Genomic DNA, 14,586 nt, shown 5'->3' on the forward strand with positions numbered 1-14,586 from the left:
ATATAATTATGTTTAGGAAAACTTTGTCTCTGAAGTTTTGTTTTATTTTTATGTTTATTTTTGATGGATCCAATACTAGATGATGCTACTTGATTCTAAAAAAGAACCTCATCTTTTTTCCCCCTCTCTTATCTCCTCTTTCACCAGGGTGGGCATTAAGGACATTGCTGGGATCTGTTTGCCAACAAATGTGAAATTTCAGAGTCCAACTTATTCTTCTGTAGATACCGAAGAAACAGTTGAACCTTATACAACTGAAAAGATGAGTCGAATTCCTGGTGGATATTTGGCTTTGACAGAGTGCTTTGAAATTATGACAGTAGATTTCAATAATATTCAGGTAAAAAAAAAAGTTCAATTACTGTTTTGAGCATTAAACTTTATCTGTTGTTTAAAATAATTAATACATAGGACAGTCTTATTTTCGTTTGCATGGGATTCCATTTAAAGAAAATGATTAAATGGTAACCAGAATTCCCTCCTGAAATTATTCACTTTAAAAAAAAGAGATAAGAAATTCCTAACATTTGTTGGGAATGTCTAATATGCCAGGTGTTTTCACATGTGTTCTTAGGTTGCTCAGGCAAGAATCTTGTAATATGGTTGTACTTATCTGTGTGCTATACAGATGAAAGAACTGTTGCTTACATTAACGTTCCCCAAATTACGCAGCATGTGAATGTAGGGGCAGGAGTTCTATCCTAGATGTTTCTGATTTTTCTTAGTGTTTTGCTGCCATTTCAAATTAATAGTTGACTCCTCCAAATGAATAGTAATCCACAACTCTGGATTGTATGATTTTTAGGGTGACTAGCCATCTCGGTTTGCCGAGGAGTAAGAAGTCCCTGAGATGTGGGACTTTTACTTTTAAAACTAGGATAGTGTTGTGTAAACCAGGACAAGTTGATCACCCCAGTGTCTCTATGTGTGTGTTACTGAGTGGTGGAAGGAAGTGAATATACAAAGAAAGTGCCCAAAGGAATCGAGAAAAGTAACAAAATCCTTCTCTGAAGCTCTTTAATTAAGGTTAAATGTTCAAGTATATACATTTCTTTAGATGAAACCTATCTGGGGACAGAAGACTTTGTGAGGGTTATTTTAGCCTAAGATTTTTATAATTTAATAAAAGCTTTCTCCTATTAATTGTTACCAGCTTTTTCTTGAAGTGATCTAGAGCTAAATGAACATTTTGGCATTGCTTACTAAGGCTGAGCTTCAAGAACATTTTTTTCCTGATATCACATAGAGAACAAGGTGATTACAGTTGCTAAGTACCCCGAAGCTATCCTTTTCTTAGTTCAAGCTTTTCTTATTTTAATTTTTCTTTGACACAATAAAAAATACATCTTATTAAGTCTTTAATTTTGAAAGTAATATCTGCCTGTTTAATACTTTAAAATAATACAGAAGAATAGAGAGCGCCGAATCCTAACCACTAGACCACCAGGGAGCGGTCAGAAGAATAGAAAGGAAAAAGAAAAAGTGTCTTTAAAAAAAAAAAATCTTAAGTCCTTCTTTCCCCAGGTTACTGGTTTCAAATGCATCTTTTCAGACTTGCTTTTCTATTCTACACACACACACACTCTCTCTCTCTCTCTCTTACACACTTTTAAAAAAACAAAACAATCTCTATTGCTTTGCCACTCACACTGCCTTCATTCAGCAATAAGGGAGGGGCAAAAGTAGGTTTGTAGTTCTTCATATGGAAAGTAATAATAATAAGTAATAATATCAGAATGAGCTCAGTGTTTCATGTACTCACACCTGTAAACCTACTTTGCCCCACCCTGTTTAGCATGGACTTCTTTCTATGTCAGTAATATGTATCTGTTTCCCTGTTTTTAATAGCTGCATGTATTCCACTGTGATACATCAGAGCTTCCCATCAGTGTGCCCTAAGTGGTTTCAGGAGTGCCAAGTTATCAAGTCCCCAGGGCCTATGGCCGGACTGAGTACTTGCAGAAATGGAAAGTGATACGATATTGGGATATGCAAATATTAAGTGTGTAAAATCCTTTTATATTTTTGTAGGAATTAAAAAGTCTTGCAACTAGAAAACCTGATAAAATTGGTGTTCCTGTTACTAAAGAAGGCATACTGGATGCCATTGTGGTTTGGTTTGTGCTCCAGCTTGATGATGAACATAGTTTGTGCACAAGTCCTGGTGAGGAGTCATGTTGGGAACAAGCTGTCTACCCCGTACATGACCTTGCAGGTATTACCTTGTCTAATTTTTTTTCTGTTCGTTTTCTTACACTTGTTGTTTTAATCCTCTAAGCATTTGAGGCATTGTCAAAAAATCACTTTGAAGTTTCTAGTCAAGGGAGACTGATGACAGCTCTGAGAATTTTCTTTTTCTATTTTAGAAGTAGCTTTAAATAATATATATGTAGGTTGATAAGAGAAACTAAAACACAACTCTTCTGCATACTATTCAAAAATATCTGTCATTGCCCTACTTGGTTTAGCTCAATGGATAGAGCATCAGTCTGTGGACTGAAGGATCCCGGGTTTGATTCCGGTCACAGGCACATGCCCGAGTTGCTCGATCCCCAGTAGGGGGTGTGCAGGAGGTAGCCTGTCAATGATTCTTTCTCATGATTGATATTTCTCTTCTCTCTCCTTAACTGTTCCTCTCTGAAATCAATAAAATATGTATTTTTAAAAAATCTATCATTAAATCATTTCTCCAGCAGTAGATAAGAGCAATGCTAGCCCATTTTTAATAAAACAGAAAAGTATTACTTTTTAAAAAAAATGTATTTTTATTGATTTTTTACAGAGAGGAAGGGAGAGGGATAGAGAGTCAGAAACATCGATGAGAGAGAAACATCGATCAGCTGCCTTCTGCATGCCCCCCCTACTGGGGATGTGCCTGCAACCAAGGTACATGCCCTTGACCGGAATCGAACCTGGGACCCTTCGGTCCGTAGGCCAACGCTCTATCCACTGAGCCAAACTGGTCAGGGCAAAAAGTATTACTTTTAATGCAGGAGTTCTTACTGCTTACAGAACCTGATGGCATCTGCGGAGCCCCATGTCCTAGAAAGGCACACACTCATATAAGTACACAAGTTTGTAGTTTTAGAGAGCTCATGAATCTATGGACTTCTCTAAGGAAATTCTGTATTAAAGATACTTTTTGTATAGAAAATTTTTTGGACCAGCAATTTGATGGGTTTCAGTATATTTCACAGCAGTTGTAGTGCATAGAAAAATTCTGCTTTTTAAAGTGGTTACTTGTTTTTCCTAATAAAGGATCTGATTTGGCATAGTCATTGAGTCATGAAGTCAGCGCAGAGTTGTGGCTAGTATCGTGTTTTTAGACTCAGTTGTGTAGATTTGGATTCAGGTCTCAGCTCTGCTACTTTCTGACTCCCTGGCTGTCCTTGCTGGTTCTTTTTCAGAGCTTCTGGTATGACATGTGTAAAAATGGGATGCTGCTGCCTCCCTTGCAGGATTGTAGTAGGGATTAATAGAGATGATGGATGTAAAATGCTTACCATACTGATTGGCACTTAAATGATATTTTCTATTTGTGTTTATTTATTTTAAGCCTCTTACAGTAACTTAGACACATGGTCTTTTTGTTTTTAATCTTTCTTGGGAAAGGACATGTTTTAAATGTTTAAACACAAGAATAATAATTTGTATTTTCAACTGCTTTAGTGCTGATAAGAGACTGCAATTGTACATTCACATTTTAAAGTTTCATTAAGTGAAAACTAATGGAAAAGAGCATGACACAGTTTATTGTAGGACTTATTCTTTCCTTATATTTTAAAATATGCAAGATGGTTAAGAGATATTACTGATATGGTTCTAGTGAATACTGCTTTTCTTTTTTTTAAAAAAAATATATCTTACTGATTTTTTACAGAGTGGAAGGGAGAGGGATTGAGAGTTAGAAACATCGATGAGAGAGAAACATCCATCAGCTGCCTCCTGCACACTCCCTACTGGGTATGTGCCCACAACCAAGGTACAGGCTCTTGACTGGAATCAAACCGGGGACCCTTGAGTTCGCAGGCTGACGCTCTATCCACTGAGCCAAACCAATTAGGGCTGCTTTTGTTCTTTTAGAAATTACTTTTAGAGAAAAGAATAATGGCCCTTTAAGCTAACATAAGGTTTCGTATTAATCCCTTAATGTCATCTCTCTTTGTTATTGTCAGCTTCATTGCCAAAGAAAATTGAGAGTTCCCCGTAGCCCTTCCCACCTCCAGTTTGGGGACACAAAGGATATCTAATGATTGTAGGGAAAGCACTAAATACTGGTAGTTAAGGTCCAATAATGTAACTCTTGAATCTCTATATTAGACTGAGTTAATTGAATCTTTACGTTCAGTTATTTCCCTTTGTAAAGCTGAAGAGATTTTCCTAGGTTTTTTTTTTTTTTTTGTGTGTGTGTGTTTGTGTGTGTAGGAAATTAATAGATTGATTCACTTAATTCTATTATATTAATATATATAATCCTCCCTGTAGTGATTTAAAAAATGGGGAGGGTTGGTGGAATGGGAGGACAGATGTGTTTATGTGATCATAAGGCTAATAAACACTTGTATTCATCAATTATAATTATTTTCTTTCTTTCTTATGAAGACTACTGGATAAAGCCTGGGGACCATGTGATGATGGAAGTGTCTTGTCAGGATTGCTACTTAAGAGTCCAGAATATCAGTGTCTTCAGTTCGGAATATGAAATGGATGTTGGACAAAGTTCTACCAAGAATAAAGACTTGCTCTCTTTAGGAAATGAGGCTGACCTCTGTAGTGCCCTGGCTAACCTTCAGACCAGTAAACCAGATGCTGTGGAGCAGACATGTGTACTGGAATCCACAGAAATTGCTTTGCTTAATAACATTCCATATCATGAAGCCTTTAAAATGGCAATGAGGAAAGTGCTGTCTTCACTGACCCCAGAGAAGCTGTGCCAGGCCGTGGATGCCCACTGCCAGGACAGTGAGATGAGCTGTGGAAGTGGACAGAATGATTCTGAACAGAGTGCCTCGGAGCCTTTCTATGTGCTAGATGTGTCCGAAGGCTTCTCTGTTCTGCCTATAATCGCTGGCACATTGGGGCAGGTTAAACCTTACAGTTCTGTGGAGAAAGACCAGCATCGCATCACTCTGGACCTCATATCTGAAGCCAATCACTTTCCTAAGGAAACACTTGAGTTTTGGTTGAGACATGTGGAAGACGAATCTGCTGTGTTGCAAAGGCCCAAATCAGACAAGTTGTGGAGTATAATTATATTGGATGTCATTGAGCCATCTGGGCTCATACAGCAGGAAATAATGGAAAAAGCTGCAATATCCAGGTAAAACACAAAATATAACTGTTGGGGTTTTTTTTTTTTTTTTAACTTAAAATTTATGTGAATTCTTTTAGTTCTTTAATGGTATAACTGTACAAATGATTCATGATTTTGTATCTTCCTCAAGCATTGCTTTTCAGGACCTGTGACTTCAGACCTTTCTCTTTGTGTGCATGTAATTACTGACTTTCCCCTCAAAGGACCCCCTCCACCGTAGATGTGAAGAAGAGTGAACCTGCTTTGGGATTGGACTGCCTATATACTAGTATAATATGGGAAATAAGTAGAGATCTATAAAAATAGATATTCAAGGTAACTAAGAAAAAATCAAATTTCAGCTTGCTAATTTCCTTTTTTTTAAAAATTTATTTTATTGATCTTTTACAGAGAGGAAGGGAGAGGGATAGAGAGTTAGAAACATCGATTAGCTGCCTCCTGCACACTCCCCACTGGGGATGTGCCTGCAACCCAGGTACATGCCCCTGACCGGAATTGAACCCGAGACCCTTCAGTCCGCAAGCCGACGCTCTATCCACTGAGCAAAACTGGTCAGGCCAGCTTGCTAATTTCATAGAATGGTACCCTCTCGTGGCTATTTGGGGTTAAAATTTTATCGGGTTTAGTAAAGGCATAGATAGGAATTTTGTTAAGGGCTGTATAATTTTTTTTTTAAGCTGTATAATTTTGTTACGAGGTCTATAATTTTACCAATTCAGTTTTGCTGGAGATTCCAGCAGGTCATAAATGCAAGAAGTTCATCAAAAGGTTGATGGAACTTGAGGCTTCAGCAGGGCTGAATCATATTACCTGCTGCTGGAATAGCTGAAAGCATTTCCCCAAACCTGAAAATCTGCATATATTATTGTCTGCTGCCAGACAGCTGAGGGCAGTTCCCCCAATCTGATAATCTTACTGTTTACCAAACTTTACCTTTGAGATATATAATGTGTTAATAAAAAGCTAGGGGTCCAGAGACTTGGAGAACTTAGTTACTAAAGCTAAGCCTTCCCTGGCTCCCCTGAAAAATGCCTTCCGAATTTATATTCCATGTCTAGTTTATTTACTCACAGCCCCTTCTCCAGATTCCTGAACCCTTCTAGATGCTGAGAATGACCTTGGCACAGTTTCTGCCTGACTACTTAAAATGATAAAAAGTTAATAGGAAAGGAATAACAAATATGAGTAAAGCATTGGGGTCAAGGTAGAGTCCATTTTTAGGGTAATGTGTATGTAGGACTTACTACAATTTAAATGATCATGTGCTCATATTTACTGAGATTATCCTGGTTTAGGAGCATGGCTTGTTTCCATTATTCTGGTGCCATTGTATTAAGGAATCATCTCTAACTTTCCTTGCTGATACTGTGCTCATCAGATTACCTGCATATGATTTGGCCTTTAGGGAGAGCTACTACGGAGCAGCCTGCTTGCCTATTGAAAACTTTTCCATCAGCTTTTTATCTGGAAAAGTCCGTTAGACTATTTATAATTTGTAGCTAACTAATTCATCTTGATTTAGTTGTTGGTATTGATAAAATGTGGGGCATCAAGATGCTTTTTTTAAAACACTTCTCTTTCTCTAGGTGTTTGCTACAATCTGGAGGCAAGATTTTTCCTCAGTATGTGCTGATGTTTGGGTTGCTCGTGGAATCACAGACACTGGTAGAAGAGAATGCTGTTCAAGGAACAGCACGAACTCTTGGATTAAATATAGCACCTTTTATTAACCAGTTCCAGGTAAGTGCCTAGAAGAGAAATTCAACCATGTGGCTGTTATCCACAGTCTACCTTCTCTCTCTCTCTCATCTTATATAGTCACTAGTGGCCCGGTGCACGAAACTCGTGTACATTAAAAGGGAATTAATTAGAGGAAATATTTTAATATTACTATTTGCCCTTTCTTTAATAGAAGTGTCAGAGATGAGAGAAAATTAGTAAAATGTATATGAAAATCTCCCTCCTGTCAGTCTGGGGTGTGCCGTGGGACCCAGAGTCAAGTCCTCGCCCACCTGCATGTGCCTTGAAATCACGCAAGACCCAGACCTGGCTGACCCCACCCGTCAAGCCCCGCAGGGCGAGGAGCGCGCGGCCTCAGGTCCCCTGGCCTGGTGCTGGGGTGGGGGGGGGGGGGGGGCGAGGCGCCAGGTCCCCTGGCCCCGGGGCGAGGGTGTGGTGACCATTTGCATATTAGCTCTTTATTATATAGGATTATGTTTAGCTGGATTAGGATCATTATCAGTTTCCTAGAGCAAAGGAACTTATGGATAAAAATCAACCTAAGGAAGGATGGATGCCTTCAGGGATGTCCAGGGAGAGGTTAATGTATCTGTGTCTCTAATATTTTATTCAGACAGGATTTCAGAGAGGAGGGGAACAAGAGAGAGAGATAGAAACATCATAGATGAGAGTGAATCATTGATCGGCTGCCTCCTGCACGCCCCCTACTGGGGATTGAGCATACAACCCTGGTATGTGCCCTGACCTGACCGGGAATCGAACCAGGACCTCTTGGTTCATAGGTTGACAATCACAGAGCCACACCGGCCAGGCAGGAAGGCACTTTTTGTTTCCTTTTAATTTCAAATGAGGCGAAAGTGATGGGACACTTTATAGCAGTTAGTTGTCAATTTTGACTCTATAGTCATGTGCCCCACATGATGTTCAGTCACCTAAGGACCACATATCCAACAGTGGTCCCATAGGATTGTCATGGAGCTCAAAAATTTCTGTTGCCTAAGCCATCATAGCCATGGTAATGTCATAGAGCAACGCATTACTCATGTATTTGTGGTCATGCTGTTGTAAACAAACCTACTGCACTACCAGCCACATGAAAGCATCGCACAATTACAGTAGTGGGCTGTACCATCTAGGTTTGTGTAAGTGCACTCTGTGATATTTGCTAACGATGAATTTCTCAGAACATATCCCCTGGTTAAGCAGTGCATGACTACTTTCAGAGCTACTGGTAATTGGAACCCAACTCCAGACCAATCTGATGTGTGGCCTGAATGGTCAGATTTTAAAGCCTCCCTAGGTGATTCTAATTTGTAGCCAAAGTTGAGAATCACTGCCTTATAGAAAGACATTTTATTTTCAAACAAAATCCACTATTAAGTTGTTTGGTTGAATTTGACATTTTCTCAAATTCAATAATTCATGTTATACTATTAGCTTATTAGTTCATTTTTCACACGTAAGACATCCTTGGTTTAAAAATTTTGAGCTGTTTGGCTTAAGTAAAAATTTAATCTGTTTCCATTGAAGCAAAGAATCCATAGATAATTGAAACCATGGTTTAAACGAATGATTTAACCTGCCTAAACTGTAAAACCGGGATCATGAAATTCCTTTTACCTTAAGATTGATCTAAGAATTGAGCTAAATGAAAAAAGCATTGTATTGTACTGAGCCAAGTACAAAGTAATCAGTTGGCCATAAAAAGAATTGAATAAAAGTGAACAATTTGTACTTTGTTTAGGTACCTATTCGTGCATTTTTGGACCTGTCCTCACTGCCTTGTATACCTTTAAGCAAGCCAGTGGAACTCCTAAGACTGGATTTAATGACTCCATATTTGAACACCTCTAACAGAGAAGTAAAGGTAACTTAAAATAATTACTCTTGTCATAACAGAACAATTATCTTAAACTAGGTAACACTTTATGTACATAAAATTGTTTTAGCCACTTCCTTTGAAAATTTAAATGTTTATTTCTTTTTTGAACAATATGCAAAAATGGGCTTGGGTAAATAGAGTAAAATAGGTTATTAATTAAATATATTTATGAAATTTGGATCTAATATTGACTAACAAGGCAAAGACTTATTCAAGTCTATTTGTTCTGATGAAATTCTCACGATTTCTTAACTTTCCTAGGTACACATTTGTAAATCTGGACAAGTGACCGCCATTCCATTTTGGTATCATATGCATCTTGATGATGAGATTAGGTTAGATACGTCCAGTGAAGTCTCCCACTGGAAACAAGCTGCAGTTGTTTTAGATAATCCCATCCAGGTGGAAATGGGGGAGGAACTCGTGCTCCACGTCCAGCACCACAAAAGCAACGTCAGCATCACAGTGAAGCACTGAAGAGCAGTTTTCTGGTGAAAACCTGTTTACGTGGAGCAAATACACAACTTTTCTGTTCTGAATAGTGTGACTGTAATCATAAAGTGGGGGATAGAAAGACTTAATTCCTTGTGTTGATCAAAGTTTTTTAAAAATTGACCTTTAGTAAAATGTATTTAAAAGATACATTATGTAGTAGTATTATTACAAAAATATTTGCTGCAGACTTCCTTTCTGAAAAAGGAAGTCTGCAGCAAATCATTAGTTTTTACATTAGGAAAACTTGGTCTTTATTGCTTAGTTTTACTCACTATAGATTAAATTTTACTAAACACTTTTACTTACGTGCTAAAGCTATAAAGGATTTTGAATCATCTTCATTGTCATGCTTTATTTATTTATTTTATTGATTTCATAGAGGAAGGGAGAGATAGATAGAAACAATAATGATGAGAATCACTGATTGGCTGCCTCCTGCACGCCCCCTACTGGGGATTGAGTCTGCAACCCGGGCATGTGCCCTTGGCCAGAATCGAACCTGGAACCCTTCAGTCCGCAGGCCGACGCTCTATCCACTGAGCCAAACCAGCCAAGGCTTCATTTTCATGTTTTAGAAAGTAAAGCAAAACTTTTAATATTTAGGTATCTTGGCTTTATTCCTTAAGTCCTAACTTATAATTGGAAACATCAAAAAGTTGGCTTCCACTGAAGACTGAGGCTATGGTTACTTGTAAATTATAAGCTTGCTTCTTTTAAATACTGGGTGTACTTCTGAAATAACTTCTTAGGTTTTGTGATTTGGGCATGCAAAAAGAATTTAAACGCTAAGCTAAATGTAATTAAAAGAGTTAGGAAAGAAAGAAAATCTTATGGAGGAAGCATTTTTCCTGGTCTGCTTTGGCAAAGAAAAAATGAAAACGATAAATTCAAGAAAGAATTAAACCTAAACCAGTATTGTTCTAAGGTTTGATTTGGATGCATAGTAAGAAATATATAACAATTGACCTAATTTTTAAAGACTTGAAATAGATTAATAAGATGATCATACTGTGTATATACTATGTGCTATTTGTAACTAAGCCTCAAAGAAAATAAGATGTACCTTCTTTCCACATTGCTTATTCTCATTACCTCTAATATTATACTACCCGGCTTTACTTTGAATAAAAATGTTTAGTTTATAATAGTGGACACAGTAAAGGCTTTGTATGTAATTACTGTGAACCAGTACATATGTGAATATATGTGTGTGTATAAGTATGTAAAGTCAGGGTTTTGACAAATACTGTTGCTACTTGCAACATACTACTATGGCACTTTCTATATTTCATTTTTGGTATAAAATGTTAAATATGACCCAGAAACTCCATCCTAAGTAATAAGATTCATAGCACCTCCATGTCTTCTGATTGTGGTTTATAAGTTTACATTAGCTGACACCTTTAATAACACTGAGGAAAAGTAGACTCCTTTTCTACTACAAGTTTCTTATTCTTCCAGTCTTCAATCCAGTTTATTTTTTTCATCTCAAAGTCACAGATAACATTAATCTATTAGCGTTATTGCAAATGACTTTTAGATAGTAGTTGTTGTAAGATTAATAAGATTAGGTCTGAGCTATTTATCCTAATAGGAATATAAGAACTAGGTATCTTTCATTGTAGGCATATAATTTTTACCCTTAATTTTTCTGGACTTATTTTATGCTATGCCTCTCTAATCAAGACCTTTTTGTTAAAACATTAATGATTTCTGTTTAAAGAATGATAGACATAAAGTTGCAGAAAATGATAAATTATTATTTATTGAAAGACATCCAGTTGAGAAATATATGGCACATGATTATGATTACGTTCCACTAATTCCTATACTTTCTGAATTATACTTTCTGCTAATTCCAGAGCATTATTTTCATGCAGCAGTGGTAGGAAGCATTGATTATTATTATTTTTTTATGCCCATCCTCTTGATAAAGCATGTAACATCAAGAACTTTTAGTATAGTCATTTTCTACCATTTGAGTATGCGATACTCTAATGTGAAGAAATCTTAAGAGTCTTAAGTCTAGGATATTTAGACTGGTTATTTGTGACATACAAAATGTAGTTATATAAAACCAGTAGTACCTGGCTTCCGCCTATCTTTGTGTTGAAATTTTCCCATCATTTATGGCTTGTCCCAAGCACAAAATCCTGAGCAATGTGATACCAGGTATTGAAGTAACGGTAGTGCAGTTTGTGTTCACACACTGTTCAGGAGACCATGGGCTTATCTGAAGGTTTATCTGAAGGTTCTCTTTCTTCTGTAGTATCATTACATATTTCATCAGATATATCAGCTATAGTAGGGGTAGTCTGGGGAGTCAAAGTACGTCCAAACCCTTGATAGTGACCCACGGGGGAAGGTGGCACAGAAGAGGCAACAGAAATTGCATCTTGTGATGATGATGATAACAAGCTTGTATGTTCATTCTGATCTTGATCCTCGGGAAAAAATTTTTTCCTAGGATGTCCCATGACTGTCCTTCCTTTAAGGTAATATAAAGGTTTCCAAATTAGCCAAAAAGTAAGTATTCGTATTTTGCCTATATAAACTTATATGCTAAAAATAAGCGTCCCTTCCCCCTCCTTATTTGAAGAGCCTTATTGTGGTATTGCTTTAAACAAAGTCTTTTAATCTCTTACGGTAAATAGCTACTAATTTGCTCTTACAAAAATTACCTATTTGGATAAATTCAATGACTGGTACTTACCAACATGCCTTACTTGTTCAGAAATATCATCCCTAATGTCTGAAACATCCCACATAGCAAGAAAGGAATCAAAGCATGAGCCCTCTTCTGCTTCTTGGACATATGGTTTATATGAGAAAGTGTAGTGATGGGCAATAGCAGCCAGGAACATCTCAATACAAATAATAAAGTCCTACAACAAAAAAATCATCTTTAAGTCTAGTTTTGTAGGTAAAGGGAAAACACTATCTTCCTTTTAAAAAAACATATTCCTTTTCAAAAGTACTTAAGTATCAATAGGTGGGGTTTTCCTCATAAGTATAATCATTTTCCACTTTCCAAAATAATTACTTTTCACCTCAAAAAACAACAACAGCCAAAAATTTAAATCTATTTTGCATTAACTTAGTCAAGTATTTCTTAGCAAAGTACATAGAATGCTCAACCCACTGCTCAAGGACTAAGAGAAGAAGTGCAGAAAGATAAACTGACTAGGAATAACAAAATCTAGGTTGTATTCCTAGCTCTACTACAAATCAGTAATTAATGACTAATTTCTCTAGGGTTCCTCCATTTCACCTGTAAAGTGAGGATAACAGTAATCCCATAGCCTGCACGTTGTCAGGTTTAAGATAAAATGTTTTATATAAACATGCTTAACAAATAGTCAAGTTCTATTGAATTTAGAGATAGCACTACTTACCTGGAGACCTGTAGCCACAGCTTCTACAGTTCGCCATTCCCATGTGTGCTTTTCAGAAATAACGCCAACTTTTACCAACAAAGCAATAACTACAGCTTGCCTATATGTTAGGAAAAGGTAAATGCCAAATCTATATCAAGCATAAAATGAGCAATTGTTTTAAAAATATGCCATTTTAAAAAGTTAAACCCCAGCACAACCTGTGGACCATCACTACCACCACCACACCCTGCCTTCATAGCATAATCTTGAAGACACTGTCTATATTAAATATACTTTTACTTGCTTTACAAATTTACTCTTCTAGTAGAGTTTCATCACATAAATTTGGATTATGTATTCTTGGAACTTCACTATTTGGCTTATGTCTTTTTGTTTTGAAAGTGTGTGAACTTAAGTGAGATTTAAGTTCTTCCTATACATAGATGATGCCTAACACACTGTACAATAGGCACTTAAAATGAAATAAAAGGTAGCCCTAGCTGCTGTGCTCAGTGGTTCGAGTATCAGCCTGCGCATCAAAAATGGTCACAGGTTCATTCCCCAGCTTCGGTCGTCGGGGTGCCTGTGGGAGGCAAGCAGTTGATGTGTCTCTCTCACATTGATATTTCTCTCTCCCTCCCTTCCACTCTCTCTAAAAAGCAATGGAAAAAATATCCTCGCGAGGATTAACAAAAAATAAGAATACAATGAAATAAAGGGTGGATACTTAAATGTTATTTATACATGTGTTCATTATTCAAATTATTTTAAAAAACATCTGAAACCAGTCTTGTTTGAAGTACTGGAATTAGAGACAAACTTAGAAGGGGTCTAATTCTGACACGGAGTCATACTGAGCATTTCAAGCAAATCTCCGGATGTGACCCTAGGCTAAATTTCATCAGCTAATAATGAGACAGACACACTTTCATAGTTCTACAGATAAGAATAGTCACTCAATGTTGCTTGTAATGGTGAAACAATTAGGAACCTAAATGCCAATAGGAGATTTGTTAAAAAGTTACATCCACACAACAGAATACTGAGCAAAACCAAAAACCTAAACAAAATTATATTTTACTTTATTGGTAAAGAATTATATCCACAATATACTGAACATAACAAGTTCTTTTAAGTTTTTGTAGTATGGAACTTTCTACGGAGTTTTAATAACACAATAATTCTGGGTGGTGGGATTAAGAATTCTTTCTTTTTCCACTTTTATTTTGTATGTTGTTAAATTTGATGTGTTTCTGGGCCTTTTATCATCCACCCTATAACTAATGGGACCATGTATAATTTTAACTGTTTTTTCTTGTTAATTCTCACCCGAGGATATTTTTCCCATTGATTTTTACAGAGTGGAAGGGAAGGAGGAAGGGAGGGGGAGAGAGGACGAGGAAGAAGAGAAACAGAGAAATATCAATGTGAGAGACACACATTGACTGGTTACCTCCACATGAGCGCTGACCAGGGTTAAGTATCAAACCTGCAACCAGGTAAGTGCCCTTGACGAATCAGCCCGTGACCCTTTGGTGCTCTGGCTGATGCTCTAGACCAGTGGTTCCCAACCTTTTTTTTGGCCATGCCCCACCTAAGCATCTCTAAAATCCTGATGCCCCCCTGTGACATATAATTCTTATTATTCAAAAAGTGAACTCCTATTCATGTGGAAGAAGCCTAAAAGGCCATTAACTTGGTCTAAACAATCTTCCAAAGAATATGGCATCCATCCAAGAGAAAAATAAAAGAACGAAAGGACAGTTGAAGTACTGAGG

At 37.1% G+C, this 14,586-nt stretch overlaps 2 protein-coding genes across 6 annotated transcripts in view; one reads left to right on the forward strand and one right to left on the reverse strand.

Annotated features, from left to right (window-relative positions):
* The window catches only part of PRMT9 (protein arginine methyltransferase 9), a 23,636-nt gene extending 14,058 nt beyond the window's left edge, over positions 1-9,578 (forward strand). For both annotated transcript variants that reach the window (XM_059697889.1, XM_059697890.1), the window contains 6 exons: positions 148-340; positions 2,032-2,215; positions 4,603-5,320; positions 6,901-7,054; positions 8,799-8,921; positions 9,198-9,578. In XM_059697889.1, the coding sequence (XP_059553872.1) occupies positions 148-340; positions 2,032-2,215; positions 4,603-5,320; positions 6,901-7,054; positions 8,799-8,921; positions 9,198-9,413 (1,588 nt within the window). In that variant the 3' untranslated portion in view covers positions 9,414-9,578. The remainder of the gene's footprint in view (positions 1-147; positions 341-2,031; positions 2,216-4,602; positions 5,321-6,900; positions 7,055-8,798; positions 8,922-9,197) is intronic.
* The window catches only part of TMEM184C (transmembrane protein 184C), a 21,064-nt gene continuing 15,790 nt past the window's right edge, over positions 9,313-14,586 (reverse strand). For 2 of the 4 annotated variants that reach the window (XM_059697891.1, XM_059697892.1), the window contains 3 exons: positions 12,827-12,926; positions 12,145-12,316; positions 11,171-11,919 (listed from right to left, as the gene is read on the reverse strand). In XM_059697891.1, coding sequence (XP_059553874.1) covers positions 11,645-11,919; positions 12,145-12,316; positions 12,827-12,926 — 547 coding nt within the window. In that variant the 3' untranslated portion in view covers positions 11,171-11,644. Of the gene's footprint in view, positions 9,436-11,170; positions 11,920-12,144; positions 12,317-12,826; positions 12,927-14,586 lie in introns of those variants that run through there. The other 2 variants (XM_059697894.1, XM_059697893.1) reach the window with 2 other exon arrangements.

Source organism: Myotis daubentonii, chromosome 5, assembly GCF_963259705.1.
Source record: "Myotis daubentonii chromosome 5, mMyoDau2.1, whole genome shotgun sequence".
NCBI classification, from domain to species: domain Eukaryota; kingdom Metazoa; phylum Chordata; class Mammalia; order Chiroptera; family Vespertilionidae; genus Myotis; species Myotis daubentonii.